The 17948-nt window shown below is 45.1% G+C and overlaps 2 protein-coding genes across 2 annotated transcripts in view; both read right to left on the bottom strand.

Annotated features, from left to right (window-relative positions):
• Nucleotides 1-6138: 6138 nt before the first annotated feature.
• Nucleotides 6139-6794, bottom strand: LOC108550967 (keratin-associated protein 16-1). The gene has a single exon (XM_017904942.1). It carries the CDS (start codon nt 6532-6534, stop codon nt 6139-6141), a length of 396 nt encoding a protein of 131 aa, XP_017760431.1. The 5' UTR covers nt 6535-6794.
• Nucleotides 6795-7366: 572 nt separating this feature from the next.
• The window catches only part of LOC108550969 (putative aminopeptidase W07G4.4), a 59630-nt gene continuing 49048 nt past the window's right edge, over nt 7367-17948 (bottom strand). The window contains 6 exon segments of the mRNA XM_017904944.1: nt 7367-7558; nt 7634-7873; nt 7941-8219; nt 8665-9017; nt 10780-10927; nt 15658-15766. Coding sequence (XP_017760433.1) covers nt 7382-7558; nt 7634-7873; nt 7941-8219; nt 8665-9017; nt 10780-10927; nt 15658-15766 — 1306 coding nt within the window. The 3' untranslated portion in view covers nt 7367-7381.

Here is a 17948-nt window from a genome sequence, read left to right on the forward strand (position 1 = left end):
CATCATGTGCTACCGGCACGTTGGATCGTGTCGACTAGAAGTGTTCTGCGATTGGTCAAAGCTTTGCTTCGTTTTCGCGGGAATATGCTTCGTCTTTGAAATAGCCTTGTGTTAAAGTATCGATGTAAAATATCAAATGTTATTTCTTATATTTATTAATATCAATGAAGCAAATATAAATATATTTTTGTTACGGAAAATTCCAAATTTCTATAATTAATTCATGAACCTGAATTATTAATTATTCCATTATACTAATGGAAAGATAAACCATTAGTATCTTCGGCAATAGTTCAAATATTCTATGCAATAATCACCATGAGAGCCACTGACACTTCCGGCACTATTTCTCGAAAACGCACTTTCGAAACCGAAAAAGAATATCCAATCCTGTTAGTGGAAAAAGCACTCTACGCGAATCAGTGGAAAAATCCGATTCAAAAAGCCTATTTCAAAAACTAGAAGCCAAAAGGGTATATTGCGCAGCACGATCTGAGAGCCACTGACACTTCCGGCACTATTGCTCGAAAACTTATGCTCGAATCCGAAAAAAAATATCCAATCCGGTTCTGGGAAAAATCACTCTACGAGAGTCAGTGGAAAAATCCGATTCAACGAGCCTAATTCAAAAACTAGAAGCCAAAAAGGGTATATTGCGCAGCACGATCTGAGAGCCACTGACACTTCCGGCACTATTTCTCGAAAACGCACCCTCGAATCCGAAAAAAAATATCCAATCTCGTTAAGAGAAAAATCACTCTACGCGAATCAGTGGAAAAATCCGATCCAAAAAGCCTAATTCAAAAACTAGAAGCCAAAAAAGTATATTGCGCAGCGCGAGCTGACAGGCACTGACACTTTACGGCACTATTTCTCGAAAACGCACGCTGGAAACTGAAAAAAAATATCTAATCCCGTTAGAGAAAATTCCACTGAACGCGGATAGGTAGAAAAAACCGAATCCAAAAGCCTAATTTCGCAAATAGAAAAAAAAGAATGTCAATTGCGGCGCACGATTTCATAGCCACAGACGCATTCGGCAATATTTTTCAAAACGCACGCTCGAAACCGAAAAAGAATATCCAATCTCATTGGAGAAAATTCCATTCTACGCGGATAGATAGTAAAAACCGTATCCGATGGTCTAATTTCGTAAAGAGAAGGGAAAAGAATCAATTGTGCAGGTTGTTTCGTTACTAAATTTCGTAGTCGAATGTTCGAGATCGAAGAAAAATGGACTCACGAGATAGAGAAAAGCCTAATCAACGCTACTATACAGAGAAAACCTAACCGAAAAGCTTAATGTCGGAAATATAAGCGAAAGAATTGAACTGTGTAGCACGGTTTCACAGTCACTCGTACTTCCGTCACTTTATTTCACATGTGCACCTTCACTTTTCTCCACATGTGATTTGTTACAGCCGAACAAATGTTCACAGTTATTTATCCTGTTCTTGGTAAAGTTCTCACAATTTGTTAAACTTGTGTTGTGGTCCTTTCACATATATCACGACGATGTTATGAAGGTTGTTTAATGTTCCGAAATAATAACTAATACTGCGTGTTAATGTTCTTAAATATTTCTTTAATCAATTCCAGTAATTGGAAGACTGATCAAGGATAACACTACTTCACGAAACGTTCTGTTCAAGGACTGAAAGTTTCACTGCAACGCGTGTAAATATTGCATCATGTGCTACCGGCACGTTGGATCGTGTCGACTAGAAGTGTTCTGCGATTGGTCAAAGCTGTGCTTCGTTTTCGCGGGAATATGCTTCGTCTTTGAAATAGCCTTGTGTTAAAGTATCGATGTAAAATATCAAATGTTATTTCTTATATTTATTAATATCAATGAAGCAAATATAAATATATTTTTGTTACGGAAAATTCCAAATTTCTATAATTAATTCATGAACCTGAATTATTAATTATTCCATTATACTAATGGAAAGATAAACCATTAGTATCTTCGGCAATAGTTCAAATATTCTATGCAATAATCACCAATAATGATTTAAATTACAACGAATTCATATCTAAAATTATAGTAGAAAGTTCACCAAGGCTGTGCCTTTATGATGCAATTTTGAAAGTTGATGAGTTAATTACAGACGAACATGAAATCACAGATGAAGATGAGTGAATTTGTTCTTCATAAAAAGAAAATGAAACTGCAATGGTTATATGCTTAGGTACTTTTTATTCACTTTGACAGTTTCATATATACAAGTTAATTGTTAACGACATATAGATATTAGAATCTGAGTAGATGTCCATATCATGGACCATTGTGAGAAAAAAATGTTTCACAATACGCATCATGTAATAATTATCATTATAATAACCATATATATATGTAATAACATTCATAGACATATACACACTATTGCAAATGACTCTATTCAAATACATGAGTCATCCTAATAATTCTAGATATTAGTTTATCTTGCATTTATCTCTCTTATTGTGCAAGAGCTGATTGTGAGCTAAATTTTGGATCAGTTAAATGATCATGAGCTGACTTGTCCTTACCACTAAACTTTTCATTTAATATCACAGATTCTTCTTCATCTTCTTCTGCTTCTTCACTAAATGATAAAAGATTGAAATCTCTGTAACAAAATTTTTCATTGCAAAGAATAATACTATCATGGCTAAATGCTACAAATATATATATTTACTTTACTCCTGCTGTTTTAGTTTTTGAACTGTCCTCTCCTTCTTCACTTTCCTATACTATTATTCTTGATATAATAATAGAAAATGGATTGTTCAGTATTATAGTTTTTATTAATCTTGGAGGATAAAGTGGTTCATCATTCTACAAAACAAAGAAAATATTATATTTATAGCAATGCTTGATATATTTTCTTGTGAACATTAAACTTACCTCATTTACAAGTGCTTCTTCAAGTTTAAGCATGTTATATATAGTTTCTCCAGTAACTTTACCAAAGATTGTATGCTTATTCTGCAAATCTGGTGTAGAGCTAAGAGTAAAGAAAAACTGGGAACCATTGTCATCTTTTCCATCATTAGCCATAGCAATTAAATCTCGTCTCCAAAAACGTAATCTTGTATGAAATTTGACCTCAAACACATATAACCAATAATTAGTTTTGAATAAAAAAGAAATTCATTTCATTTTTAAATATAGTCTCACTTCAAATGGTTCTCCATATATTTTACCACCTTTTCCTATACCTGTGGGATCACTACCTTGTGTTACGAATCCTTTGATAATTCTATGAAATATAGTGTCATCTTAATAACCTTCCATACATAATTGTATGAAATTTCTACATGCTTTTGGAGTTTCTTTTGCCCATAATTCTAACACAATATCACCAACAATTGTCTTCATTATAACCTAGTTATAACAAATACATTAGTTTTATTAATTTAAAATACTTTTAAAACCAAATTTATTAAAATTTATTATTTATTATTCTAATTCAAATTAGAAATTATTTGATTTATTAATATAGAAGTTTTGAAAGTAAATATTGTATATCGGTTAAATTTTTAAAAACAAATATGTAATCCATTGAAATATTATTAACTAGTACTTATTACTTCACCCTTAGTGGCTGGCTCTTGGATGTAAATGGTACTCGTGTTTGTAAGACCTCTATAATAAAAAAAATCCTTCGTCAATAATATTTCATATTAAATCTTGAGTTATTTACAAATCAGTCAACCAAATGGTTCTTTTCTCGAATAATCATCAGCAAGTAAGACGTACCTTTTACCTCCTTTTAATGTTGACTTTATTGGTCCAATCAATTCCATGTGCAACAGCCCCATTATTCCTGCACTCCATCATTCTGAAACATAATACTTTAGCAATTATCATTGGCTTTGACCATAGACATTAATATTTATGTAGATCTGGAATACAACCTACCTTTCAATCTCACTGTATTCTCTATATCTAGTTGTTATAAGAGGCCATCACCTAAATTAATTTTATTTCTTTTTGTATGCCTAAGCCATCTCCATTTTATGAATCTTTATTTCACCATCAAAGATTTCTATCTTGTATGTCATATGGTTAGCTGTCCTAGAATCCAATAGACATATAATAACTTACATGTTTGTATTGCTGCTTCAATTTTTTCTCGCTATAAAATATAATTCTTGACATCTCATGGTTCTACGCTGCTGATATTCCATGAGTCCAATATTTTTCTACTGTTGCACATGCCTGTTTATTTCAACACAATATTGTCTTTTCACAATCAAGCTCTGCTATCACTAATAAAAGGTGGAAAAAAAATGGCTCATAACTTACACCATTTAATTACAACTGAAGGTTATGTCAATACAAAGACTTACATTCTTACGCATGATACAGGCACACCTGCATGCACACAATAATGCTTCCAGCGTATGTTTGCAATTTTTTCTCACTTCCTATGCACTCTCTTGTTCACTTGGAGAAAAATTAAGAAATCAGTTAATTTCTGTGATTAATTTATGAACTTTTATAATTGTGTTGTAAAGGCGTACCTTTGCATATTTGCCGCCTGCCACGTAAAGAAATAAATGCTGATTGTCTAGTTAAAACCACTCTTTGGTCTGAGTTTATTAAAGAATGTAGAATACTTTATGAGATTCTTAAGCGAATAAAAAGAAGGGAAGAGAATGTGTGTTAGTTATTTATGTCGTTTTATTACTTTATTTATTTCGTCCACCACGTCACGTGGATTTAGGCGACCTGTTTGAATTCTTGCTGTACATACCAATAGTTTTTCATTAATTACTATTTTCTGCGTAATCAATTTATGAACTTCATGTATTATATAAACGATATCCTAGGGCATGTTCACATATCATTTTTGTTCACATTTTGTTTCTAGTTTCGTTTAGTATTAAATATTTTCACGGAAGATCGTGACGGTTGTTGTTTCGAAATCATGTACACCACCAAACAATAAGTAATAACTAACCAATTAGCGTTAAATTCTGTACGAAAATTGTATAAGAATGTTGCCTAAAGTTCCAGCTTTGCAATGCAATAATAAAAATTCATAAATTAATCACGGAAATTGAATTATTCGTTAACTTTTCACTGTGAAAGCCCTTCTATTCTTTTCTATTCAATCTCTATCCTTGTCTGTCACTTGACGAGCTCTTCGACGACCTCCTCGTCTATTCTGTGTTCCTATTATTTTTCTGAGTTTCGGGTCCAAAATCATAGATAGTGCTGATCGCCGGCAGTAAAATTTTTCATCTCAATATACAATAAAAACTTAACACCATAATAAATCAATTCTGTAGTAGAAAATTAATAAATTTCCAAGTTTCTCTAATTAAATCATAAACATTTATAGCTGTACAGCAAAGTTGGAATTATAGCAACATTCTTATACAATGTTTAATTTAATAATTACTATTTATATCAGCGATAGGTTTTGTATTTCCGGTATTTAGTAATTATTTATATTTTCGTTTTCTTTCTGTAGCAAATAAGGTTGCTATAGAAAACTGTTTTTCTTGCATAATATTCTTATTATTTTGTAATAAATATATACTTGCATAGGAAAGAGTAAAAAATAAATTTTTTTATTAAGAAATTTTATTTACAATGTTTTGCTAGGCAAAAAATAAATACAAAATAAAAAATAGATTGAAAAAACTACTAAAACTATAGACAGTAGTCAAACGCCGGACCTGAGTGAAAGGAATTTTCGCGTGTTCCCCTAACTCCATTTGAGAAAGAATGGAAATAAATCTATAGATACAGAAGTGATGAAACTTTAATCGTAAATATCTCAAAATGTATTAAGTAGTGGCGGCTATAATGATATATATTGTTGAATTGCATGACGAAGTCTAGAAACTGCAAAGTTACAATTAAATCGATAACCCGAAGGACTTGCACTCTCCTTATCAGTTGGCAGAATTCATAAGATCATCTGTCTATCCTATAACTCGTTTCTACTAACAACAGGTATATTATCGACCGTCCAAATACCTGCCTATTCCCTCCTTACTTGCCGTCGATAAACGACGTCTTTATTAATCTCAACACACTTATTCAAAACAACTGCATTCGAAATCGAAGTAAAAGGAACAGCATATAGAAACCAGTAAATATTTTATTACAAAACGCACGTACAAAAATCGTCGTATTCAACTGCACACTCCTTTCTGAACATTCGGTCTGCACACTGGTTCAACAATGGTCACAGTTTCTCCCCCGCAGGGTGGACAATTAACAGCGCATGGTTGAGCTGGTGGACAAACAGGAGCGCAACATGGATCACAGGGTTGAGAACAGGGTGGACAACAAGAGCAGCTAGGAGGAGTGCATATCTTCATTTCGCACGGGACACGGCACGGTGGACAGGGCTGGCATGGTTGCAGGCACACAGGCTTGCAGTCCACCTCGCAAACGTATTGCATCTCGAACGGCAGGTCGTTTCGCACGGTGAGGCACTTGCCTTGGATTAGATAGCAGTAGGCCATAGCCAGGACGGGGTTACCGCTGTAGGGTAGGTAGTGAGGATCGGGCAGATGTCCGTGCATGTCGATGTGCGTGTATTTTAAGGGAGAACAGCTACAGGCTCCGTGCTGCAATCGATACGAGGGGATGAGGAAGGGTGGTCGAACTGCGCGGACCGGAGGGAGGTAGGCCGGCTAAATGAGGCTTTAAACGTCATTGTAATGGAAAAGCTTTTTAATCTGCCATTAATGCCTCCTCGCGGTACTTATGTTAAGCTGATCGCCCATAAAAAATTCATCTCGTCATCCCAGAAAGAGCAGACCGCTCCGCGGTGTGTAGAAAATTGCTGACTGACGACTGCCTAAAAACGCCGTAAACGTGCTGTATTTTCGAGTATTACGCCATACGATTGTATCACCGTTTTCGAAGCTATCCTGCTTAAGAGTAACATTACGCGAATGAACGATACGCCCATGGACCACGATGAGACTGTAATCCGAATCTGAGGGAAGAAAACGATTAGACGCGTTAGGTAACCATCCCGTAGTCTACTCTGAGACTTCTAGTCGTCGGGAAGTCGGTTCTTTGCGCTTTTATAGGGTAAGGACTGTGGTAAGAGCGACAGGAAGGAATACGGGTCAAAAATTCAAGAACGTCTTGTCAAAAAGGCATATTTCACTCGAAGGTCTCTAGCTAACCGCTCTCTGATGCCTCCTCACGCGTGGAGGCTTCTCCCTGTCGGTGCTTTTCGTTCTCCATCGTTATGGAACAGTCGAGAGTTTTCGCAAATACAGAATTATCGCGATCCGTTTGTCAGCGACCGACGAGACCCATTTTACGACCACCGTTGAGGTCCGTTTGTCGCTGACTTTCTTACAATAACAAGATATAACGGTAAAAATTGAAAGACGGAAGAGTAGCTTCGTAATACTAGCTGGTGCAACGAGAGAATTGAAAAGTATTAACGTTAGTTGACTTGCTCGATGTGGCGAACCACTTGGCCAGGGCTAAAAGTGGAGCACCTGTTGGCAGTTCGGGATAATTGCCAGCAGTCGAGGATACGTCCAAGTGACGATATTTCAAAGGCGTTTCCGATCGACTGTCGCGCTAAAAGTAACTGGTCTTTCATGCCGGAGGAACGAAATAAATCTTGCACGTAATAGATAGCGAAGGATAGTATACCTTGTCCAAGCCAGAGGCCACGATCAGAAAAGCGCATGGACCTTGGTGTCCCCTGTTCATCTGTGCATTGTCAGCAGACCTCGCTCCTTGGAAGACATCGTCGTCCGATCGAGCCGCGTGGTAATGAAAGTCTTCTCTACGTAACCTTGATATCTCTATCGGATCGCCCATGGTCTCTCCGGAAGCCTGGAGCTTCTCTGCATTGCTGACTAAACGGGCCACGGCGTTGTCTATGGCGATCTAGAATAAACGACATCCATCTTGCACACGAAACTATCTCGAAGATCACAGTTTTCGAAGGACTCACCGAGTATCCTGGACCGACAGTGTGCACCGCGTGATTCGTCAGTGTCGCGACGGTGAAAATGTGCGGATTAACCGAGCACAGGGCCATTTCTTTGATGTGACAGAGAGCATCGACCATGGCCAATCGGCCTTCGGCATCCGTGTTCCCGATGCGAACCCTCACACCCGATTTCGCCGTGACAATCTCGTCGGCCACGTACGAATTTTCACCCACGCTATTCCGTACCACGCACAGTGCAGCCACCACCTTCACCGTCGGTGGTTGCAGCAGATTCACCACCTGGGTACCCAAAATCCTCTCTTGGAAAGCGCACGCGAGGAACGTCGATTCGAGCCGTAGAATCGCGTACTTTTTCATTTAATCTTCTTATCGTCTCGATTAAACATTAACGGCAATTACACGCCACTGTTGTGCCATCGATTGCCACGATTCCAGAAGCGTGCTCATAATCGCATCGACCAAATTGCCGGGTTAATCGTCGTAAAATGAAACGCTCGACGCTAAACCGCAGGTATAGATTACACGCGATACGATCTATAATTTCCCGGCCGCCTCTCAACAAATCCGAAACGACCGATGGCCCCGATGCGACCTCCGAAAAAAGCGGAACAAAGCGGAAGCGAACGAAAGGAACAGAGTGACGCGCGTTATCGAGGCTTTCAATCCGAAACGATATCTCGCGACTAAAACGCACCAACGAACCCCGTCCGTCATAGCGAAGTACCTGCATGAATCCGGCACACGCCGCCGCGCCGCATTTGTCCCTCGACATACCGAGCATCGAGCCGCCGACCTTGATGTCGACGCCGCCGGTATCGTAAGTGACACCCTTTCCCACGAGCATAACCGTTTCTAGGATGCAGGCGGGATTAGCCGGCTCGTAGGTGAGGAAGATGATCCTACCCGCGTGTCGCGGTATCATCGAGGCGGCACGGTTCACGCACGCGAACAGAGGGTACTCCTGGAGCAATGTCTCCTGGTCGGACACCACTTGCATCGTCACGTTCGAGCCGCAAAACACCTCTGCCAGGTACTCTTCTACCCTTATCGGCGTCATTCTTTCCGGGTCTGCGCCACCTGCGAGAAAATCGCGCGAAATTAGCGTTGGAAATGACACTTAGGGCTGTTATCGGGGTTAATTCGCTTCACACGCTAGGAAATCGGGAAGATCGGACTGTCTGGAGGAGCAGGACGGAATGGAGGGAATAATTTCGGTTCGCAGGGATCACTGTGCTCTTTCAGTGCCGTTTTTACCCGCGATGCGCGCCAGAGTGAATTGTTGCCGCCACGTAGAGGGCAGAGCTGACTTAACGGCACCGCAGAGAGTGCAACGTCGGGTTGCCGTTCTTACGGGGCGCGCGCACGTGAGTTCTCGCCGCTCCGACGGCTGCGAAGTTGAGTTATCGTTACTACGGAGAATTGTCTCTTAACTTTCTCGAGATGTACACGGTTGGCCATTCTTTCGCGCGGCTTCCATCGAAGCTCCTGCCGGGGATTTTATTGACGTAGGGCCGGGGCACGCGAAAAGGCTGGCGAAGGTGGAGGCCGGCTGGAAAATGGAAGTGGTGCCGGGTACTTTGCACGCTCCGAGGCTCTCTCAGTGACGCGAGTAGTTTCTTATCTGGCCCACACGTTCCGGTGAAATAAGAAAAATGGTAAAACGACGTGGCGAGATGGAGTCTAACGAGCCTAGAGATTTTGGCTCAAATGTAAATCTATGGCGTACTCGGCGAGCCCACGCTGCCTTTTTTCTTCCCCTATTATGTTGCGTTACGAGGTTAACCTCGTAACACGAGCAAGATTCCGCTTAATTTATAGAATAATTTTCTCGTTAAAGATCATCAAAAAATACGCGCCCTCCTTTCTTATTCGCTGCAAGCGCGAACCGTCCTTTTCTCCTCCTCCTCTCTCTCTCTCTCTCTCTCTCTCTCTCTCTCTCTCTCGGCTTATTATTTCAGCCGAAAGGATCAGCATTTTCGTCCCCTCTGATATTATTTTACGTTAACAGAGGTACGAGGGAAGCGAATGGAAGATTACCAGGAATTCCCTTTAAAATTCACACGCGACACGTTTCGTCCATCGTTTCCGCGTACAAAAATTCCCGATTCCGCGTTCTCCGTCGGACGAATTAACACGGTGAACGGTGGGTTCGGAATGAACATGCCGCGAACGAGGCGGAAAAAATTTCGGCGAGAGAATGTCGAGCGGAAACCGGGAAACGGAGCAGTTGCTTTTCAAGTGTCCCGGGTAAAGGTACGACCTGGTATTTCAAACGAAAGGGGAAGCGCATCGGCGCCGTGTCTCGCCGCGTCACGTCGCGTAGCGTCGCGCGGAAACGTGTATACGCAACTTTTTCCCGCTTAATTAAACGCCCGAGATTCTTGCGCGGAACGGGGCCCGGCCTGGCCTGAAATTTACTCGCACCGACCGCGTGGAACGCGAATAAAACGTCGAATCGCCGCGACGACGGCGGAGGAAAAGTATTTGGCCGATGACCCGTGGAAAATGGTCCTCCGACACGAAGGCGGTCAACGTTGACCGAACGGCGAGGCGGAAATTTAATTGAAAATCCGTTCGAATCGCTCGCTCCGAGATAAAGAGCCCGTTAATGTCGAAAGCGGGGAATATTAAAGCCCCCAGAGGGGATCCGTTAAAAAGCACAGACGCGAAGATTCACGCTCGAGCAGCTACGAGTCGAAACGAGCCGGGAGCCGCGAGCGATTTTTCCGTCTCTCCGTCCTATTTCTCCGAGGAGAGGTCCGCGAAACGGAAGTCGGGGCCATTCTTCGGCGAGTCCGCTCGATAAAGCAGCGGGAATCTCGGCCCGGGAACGACTTACCGATGTCCCTCGCGATGTATCTTCCGCTCTCGAGCGCCGCGGCCAGCTTCACTATACCCTGAAGCTTCTTACTGCAAATCGGACTCCAGACGGCCAATTGACACGCCTTGTAGCACCGGTCAGGGCACGTCTCTCGCACCTCCAGCGGCTGTATAGAACCGGAAATGGTATTCGTGGTTGCAGAACGTATTACGACGATCAGCCTTCGACAATCTGTCGGGACTAATAACGTCTCTTATCATCGAACCCCGTGCTCCAGAGTTTGCCGGCGAATAGAAGAATAGCCGTGGCGTCGGAAGAATCGTGGACGGGTTTGTCGGAAAGGTCAGGGTCTCGGGCGGATCGATGGTCAATCGGAAACTTACGTCAGTCGCGTTATAATTTTACGGTTCGACGTTGTAATTTTGCAGCGGGGACAAGGGTACGATGAGAAATAAGAAAATAGGTCGCGGACACGTTCGAATGATCCATGACCACGGAGACAATAACCCCGTAAATCAGACGCCTCGAATTTCCACGCGTATTCGTTACGCGAGCCCATAGATCTCCCGTATCCGTGCTTGTTTCCTCGAAAGAGGACTAAAGAGGACTATTCCGAAAGAAGCTCGCCTGAACTGAAAAATCGATACGGAATTAACCCCGAGGAGGACGAGGACCGTGTCCTAAGGCGATTCCCGGGGTGTCAAAAAAGGACGCGGCAGCGTTTCCGCTGAAATATCGTTCCCTCAAAACGTGTCTGCTGCGAGCCATTAACAGGAACAAAAACGTCACCGGTGTAATCCCACGAGTCTCTCCTTCGTAACCTGGTATCAGGTGTAATAACTTTTGCACGGGTCCCGTCACCAGGCTGAACTTCATCCGCGGGGAGGGGAAAGGGGGAGGCAGCGAAGGAGAGAAAAATAGGGGGGAAAAAAATGGGAAAAACGGAATGGATTGTACGTTCGCGACACCTGACACGGATCGGGCAGAGGTGAACGCTCGCTGGGAAGCAATGGCGGAAGAACGACGGCGGAAGAAGTTGGTGGAGCGGCGACGAAGAGACTGCAGTTCCGGCGGAATATTTCACGAGCCAGAGGAAGCGAGTTTTCGCAACGTAGACACGCCGAGTTCGGTTTCTCACGCAGCTCCTTAGTCGGCTTTGTTCCCCGGCATGGAAAATATTAAAGCGGATAATCCTCTTAGCGGATGGCCAGCTCATAAGCGGCTGCCCGCTCAAGACGTATGTTTCATTCGAGAGTCCTCGAATTAATTCTACCAACCACCCGCCCCCAGTTTTACCCTTTTCCAACCCTCTCTTTTCTTGTGTCTTTCTTTTTTTTTTTTTTCTTACGTGGGGGAAATGTTCGGAAGATATTTCGTCTCCGTAGATGAGGGGATGAGGTTACGTGGGATTTCCAACCCTCTTTGCGCGAACCTTTGCCTCTTTAAATATCGCGATATTCGTCCTTTATCACTGGATTCTGCTTCCTTCCTCGAATACCCGCTCCTTTTTCGATGGGCCAAGGGAAGTTGGGGCGTGGAAGATGGTTTCTCGTCTTCGTTATCCGAACGGCCGACATAGTTCCGCGTTAATGTATTCGCTGCTCGTATCGGAGCCGCGTGTCTGCCTCCCCGATAGCTATTATTTCGAAGTAGGTGAATAGTTTACGAGTATGTACATGCTGGCGATATCCTGCGAGAGCTGGAAATCGAGGCAACGTTATGTAACAGATTAGGCTGCTAATACATCGCGTACACTGCCTCCATACCTCGATCTTGTTTGAGTAGAGCGTGCAGGCTTCCCAAGTTGGATCCATCATTTCCGATTTTTAATCCCGAATTTCTCCTTTCCAACGTGTCTCATCGGGACGTGCGTTTTTCGACGCTTATTCCGAGTAAATACGCGTATCCCGTCCTCATTACGCGCGCACATTCTCGTTCTCGTCGTCGCAGTATAGAATTTCATCAAAACTTTGGCAAAACATTTTTGCTGAAGTTTCTTAATGAGATCTGGGCGAGTGGGTAATGAGTTTGGGTTCAGGTAAATTTTCTCTTCGCGAGATTTATGTATATCTTCTCCCCGCGATACGCGTGTCGAGGCACGACTCCGCGTTTAGAACATTTTCGCGTTCCTCTTTAGGCCGCGTCGACTTTTCCTCCGACCACGCTTCGTATTTCTTGCGTCCGAGACTCGTCCAACGTGACAGCAGCACGATCCAGAAAAACAGGGTACCGACTGCCTGTGTAATTTCGAGGCGCGAGGTAGGTTCGAGAGTACCGAGAGTACCCTGCCCGGCAGAACTTTCTTCGTAGTTTCTCGAAACGATATCGACGCAATAACGGGGGAAATTCCGAATGTTTAAAAGAGCTCGGGAATTTCAATCGAAGCATCTGAAATTCCCGGAGCACCGAAAGCCGAGTAATATTCGAAGCGAGGCTAAAGTACCCGGAGCTATTTCAATCTCGTCGCTGACCGCCTCCTTATCTTCCTCGACAAAAAGCCAACTTCTCGGGAACATCGATAAAGATCGAAGGAAGAAAGGGAGAAAGAAAGGGGGAGAGAAAAAAGGAGAGAGACGGAAAGGAAAACGAAAAGGGAAGGAACGGGGTGGGCGCAGAAGTCATAGCGAGATGCCGTCTCTCTGCTATGAGGGGCGAAAGTGTCGAGAGGGTGGGGAACGGAAGCTGCAACGGGTACAGGAAGCGACGAAACGAAGAGGCGACGTTCACAACGGCGTTCCGATTACGCGACGTCGGAATTCCGAGGGCGTCTTCCGGTATTTGGAAAACGATGCCCCGTATTCGCGAGACCCGTCGGGTAGGGGTGGCTAAACGACGGAGGAAGTGCGGGCCGACGAAAGAAGGAACGAGCTGCGCGTCGATGGCTGAGACACACAGAGCCTGGGCCTCGAGTATTTCGCTAATTAGGTCGCCCCGCCGGCCGCCTGGATTTAGGAACGCCAGGCATCCACTACTCTTGGCAAGACGAACGCTCTACCCCGTCCACCCTCCAGCGTCTTATACTGTTCTCCATCCCTCTGACGAAGAAGGCGCGTGGTACTCCTTCCGTCGTGCATCCGCGGCTTAAAGCTGCAACGGCGAAGCACGCGGCGGATACGAGTTCTCCGCGTCGGAGATAAGGGATGAAAGTTCCGGGGAATGTTACCCGAGCCAGGGGTGTACCGTTCGTGGGGAGAGGCGGTGCGTTACCGATAAGTAGCTGATCTTCCCAGGGACCAGGCTCGTTCGCGGCTCGTTAGCCATCAGCGTGTGGCTGGAATTCGAAAGCAACGGCTGCTGATTTCCCGAGACGATTAAGAAGGTATCGTTGCGTGTCTCGAGACCCGGTCAAAGAGTTTAAATCCGCGAATTGCAATTTCTGCGGCCACGCAACGCCGCGTTAACCTAGATGTCAACGCTATCAGCCTTCTCAGCTAATTAATCTTGTCTCGGTGTGGCGTTATCGATAATTTCGCATGCGAGATACCGCGCAGATACGATTGACCAATGTCAAACGGGCAATCCTGCGGCATAACACGGCTCGTTTCCGATCCTAATTCCGATTGTCAGGTATCGCGTGGTTCGGCTCGTGGACGGAGCTGAAATCGAGCGTGCTTTCGCGATCTGGGAAGACGTTTATGAACAATGGAGACTCGTAAGACACACTTATCCATCATCCGCAGCTCGCGTCGCCACTGCTGCTGACAGGTGTTGTTTAATAGCTCTGTTGACCGCGCGTTTCGCCCCTGATACCTGTCACGGGCTGCTGTTTCCTCAAAATGTCGTCGATCCGGAAATGCCTAGGACTTTATTCGCTCTAATAACCGGATTTACCACCAGCAGCACGTTTCCAAGTGCGTGGACATACGAAATTCCAGATACACGCGTGCCGAAGCGCCATCGGAGTATCGGAAGGACTGTGATTATTAGGGGGTGGAGGCGGACGACCTTGACCGGCCAATTGATTTTCTACAGGCTACACTCCGGTGGTCGTAAATAAATCAGAGACGAAACTTTTCAGCGAAATTGCTTTCCAGCGAGTAATTAACGTCGACCATCGAGGGGATAACGAGGTAATCTAGAACGTTCACTTAGCAGGGTCCAACCGGGACCAGGATCAATCGTTTATCCAGAGACTAACGAAGCATCTCGACCAAGAGTTGCCCAAGTATCCCTGTTCCTCACCCTGCTCACCGATCCCGATGACCGAAAGCAGGCTGTCGTTGCTTATGGATTAAAATGCCGACAGGTTAGTCGAATTCGTTCCATCCTCCGGTGTATCGGTGGATTTAGGTCAGTTTAGCGAACGAGAGTCGACTAGCCAATCAGACCGGGGCCAGGCCGAAACACCGGGGCTGAATTCCTTTCAAACACAGACCACGGGCTTCCTATTCTGCGAACGTAGTCCGCACGCCAGCGGCCTGTGTTGTCTCTGTTTGATTGGTTTAAATGGCGCGGCAGCGACCACAATTCGACCGACTATCTGGGAAACGCTTTAACCAGCCGTGTTGCCTACAATTGAGCGGCGCGCGTTTATCAGCGACGTTGACGTTACTAATCTTCGGCTGCTCCACTTTCTTCCGGGAGCTGTTCGATCTGTCGTGCTCCAGTCAGTTTCCGTCGTTCCCCCTTTTTCCCCTTTGCCTGCCGCTACTTTACCTCGAAGCGTCATCGATAGGCTCTAGCACGGAGGAACGTCGAGGTATACACTGCGTACAGATAGACGGAGAGAGACAGAGAGAGCCCCGACTCCCGTTTGTTCGTCTTATTCACGAGTCGTGATAAAGAACGAAATTCCATTTCGATGGCGCTCCGACGAGAGACGAGACAGGAACACGAGCGAGTACAGGTTCGATGCTCGGATTCGGCGATTCCGATGGACTAATCTCCAGTACTCACTACGTAGAGGCCTTCCAGGGCGCCAAGAAGCGTGACCAGTTCGACGTTCTCGAAGCGGATGTCGGGCAGCAGCGCGAACAGCGGACACCTGACGCCGGCCTTCAACGCTCTGTTCAAACAGAAATTCTCTGGTTATTGGTCGAGCGAGAAAATGGAGAGAAAGGGAAAGGATGCGCGAACGGTTAAGAGTAAAGTTAACCGGATTCCATTATCCGGCAAAACGAAAAAGAACGTATTACATCAATGTCGATCTCGGCTAGCAAAAACGAGCAACCGCCGAGATCGATTTAAATAACCATTAAACCACCGTCGAAACCAATTCACCGAAACGAGAATGATCCACGATAATCCTCGTATTATCGAACCGCTGTCGTTTCAGAGATAAAAGAGCAACGAAAAACGCGCAGCTAAAACCGCGACGTCTATCGAACGGGAAATACATCGAACACGCATCTCTCCGTGTAAGATACGACACATGTACGTATCCAATATTTCATTCCATCGCGAGTCGTGTACCCTCTCTCCAACGCAATTTCCTCCTCTGAAATCGTGTCTGCTGTTCGACGCGTTTAAACTCCGCAACGCTGTCACTCAGAATCAAGGAATCGCGACCAATATCGGCCGAAGGACTGAAAGTTATTCTTTCCTCTTCATTGCGCCGCGGTATTCCGGCTGTCACGTTCGCGAGCGTCGCCGACGTACACGCGGAATCCCTCGCGACAGTTCCGCGCCACGATCCGCCAGCCACGCTCGCGGAATTTCATTTTTCAAGCGAATTTCAAGCGAATTTCGAGACAGTCGGACGCAAGGCTCGCGCGGAATTTCACTTCCTCCGCGACCGAGCGAGCGCGCCACCGTCGGCCGCCATTTGCGTGGAGATCCAGCGAAACTGCAGATTCTTCGTAGCGGGGGCGCTTGATTAATCGCCTCGAATTGAGAAGAGAGGCTGCGAAGAAGCGAGGGAGTCGTAGATAATGGATGGATTTAGACCTGTTCGTGTTCCTTGGGAGTTTCTGTGTTTTCCAGGGATGTTTGATTAGTTTGGTCCCGCGTTCCCCATGATTCCCTTTCCATTGTCCCTCCGTTCGGTCTCTCCTTGCTCTTTTATGTCCTTTCGTTCGCGAGTTTCTCCGATCTGCAGCTTCCGCCACCGCTTGCAGCCGAACTCCCACTTGGATGGACGTTTAATCGACACGGTTCGACAAACGAAACGGTGTCTGGCTATCCCGGTTCCTCACCCGGAGGACTCCATGTTATCTCTGGGAAGCTATCAGCGTTCGTCGAACCTCGGCGCCCTCGGCGTTTATTCCGCTTCCGGCGTATTAAGTGCGACAGTAAAGGGCGGGTCGGGGAAAAACGGTTATCTTCGAGCACCCCTCGATCATGAATATTTACCCTCGTCACACAGCTTCGCTTCATTCCGTATTTATTAAGCAAGAGACATTCGCGAATCAAGCGTGCCGGATCGCCATAAATAGACAGGGTCGATCCTCCGTTAAAAACTGATAGATCCGATGAATCATTCAGCCGACCAGGCACGGGCAACCCTTCCACCCAGCTCCACTCCAGGATACCTATTCCGCGTGTGTTCTTATAAATATTCAGAAACCCCGTTTATCCTTTCCTCTTCTCGGAGGACATCCATCATACGAAACGGGGGAGGCTTCCAATCGGTAGATACGGGTGAACACCTCTGCGTCTTCGTGGGAATTAACGTGACGAGGATGTCACGTGCGAAGGACCGATAGGACCAGCCCTTGTCGTCGGTTACCTCAAAATTTCCATCTTATCTTCGCGAGACAAATGGTCTTGCCGTTGATAACCGATATCGCTCCCAAGTCACGAGATGTTATTGGGGTTGTGACCTTCGCGTTCAAGGTCGCTTCACGGTCACCCGAGGTCATCGCGAGCGTATGTCGGTGGAAATTGAGATAACTTCGAGACGAGTCGATAACGACAAAGCTCGCAACGACGGGTAGTTCGGGAAACGAGAAGCTTTAAAACAGTTGGACTGCTCGGTGACTACGATAAGGGACGAGCAGTGTCCGGCGCAGGGAACGTAAGATAGCGAGATGGACTGGCACAATTTCGGCATGAACGAAGAGACCGTCCACCACTCCCATGTGCGGACCAACTGGTAATTTGAAAATTCACGCGGCTCGTTAGGCGACGGTTTGTCGGTCAATTCGATTAACCAGGCTCCCTCGACGATGCCTCGTCCCTTTTCGCCGTGAGCAAACATTTTGTCTCGATCGGGCAACCATGTTCACGGGAAGGCGAAGTTAACCGCG

The sequence above is a fragment of the Eufriesea mexicana genome, unplaced genomic scaffold (assembly GCF_001483705.2).
Source record: "Eufriesea mexicana isolate 0111107269 unplaced genomic scaffold, ASM148370v2 scaffold3527, whole genome shotgun sequence".
Lineage (NCBI taxonomy): Eukaryota > Metazoa > Arthropoda > Insecta > Hymenoptera > Apidae > Eufriesea > Eufriesea mexicana.

Excerpts from the sequence above, each read along its gene's own strand:
- LOC108550967 (XM_017904942.1), bottom strand. The coding sequence starts at position 6,534 with ATGCACGGACATCTGCCCGATCCTCACTACCTACCCTACAGCGGTAAC.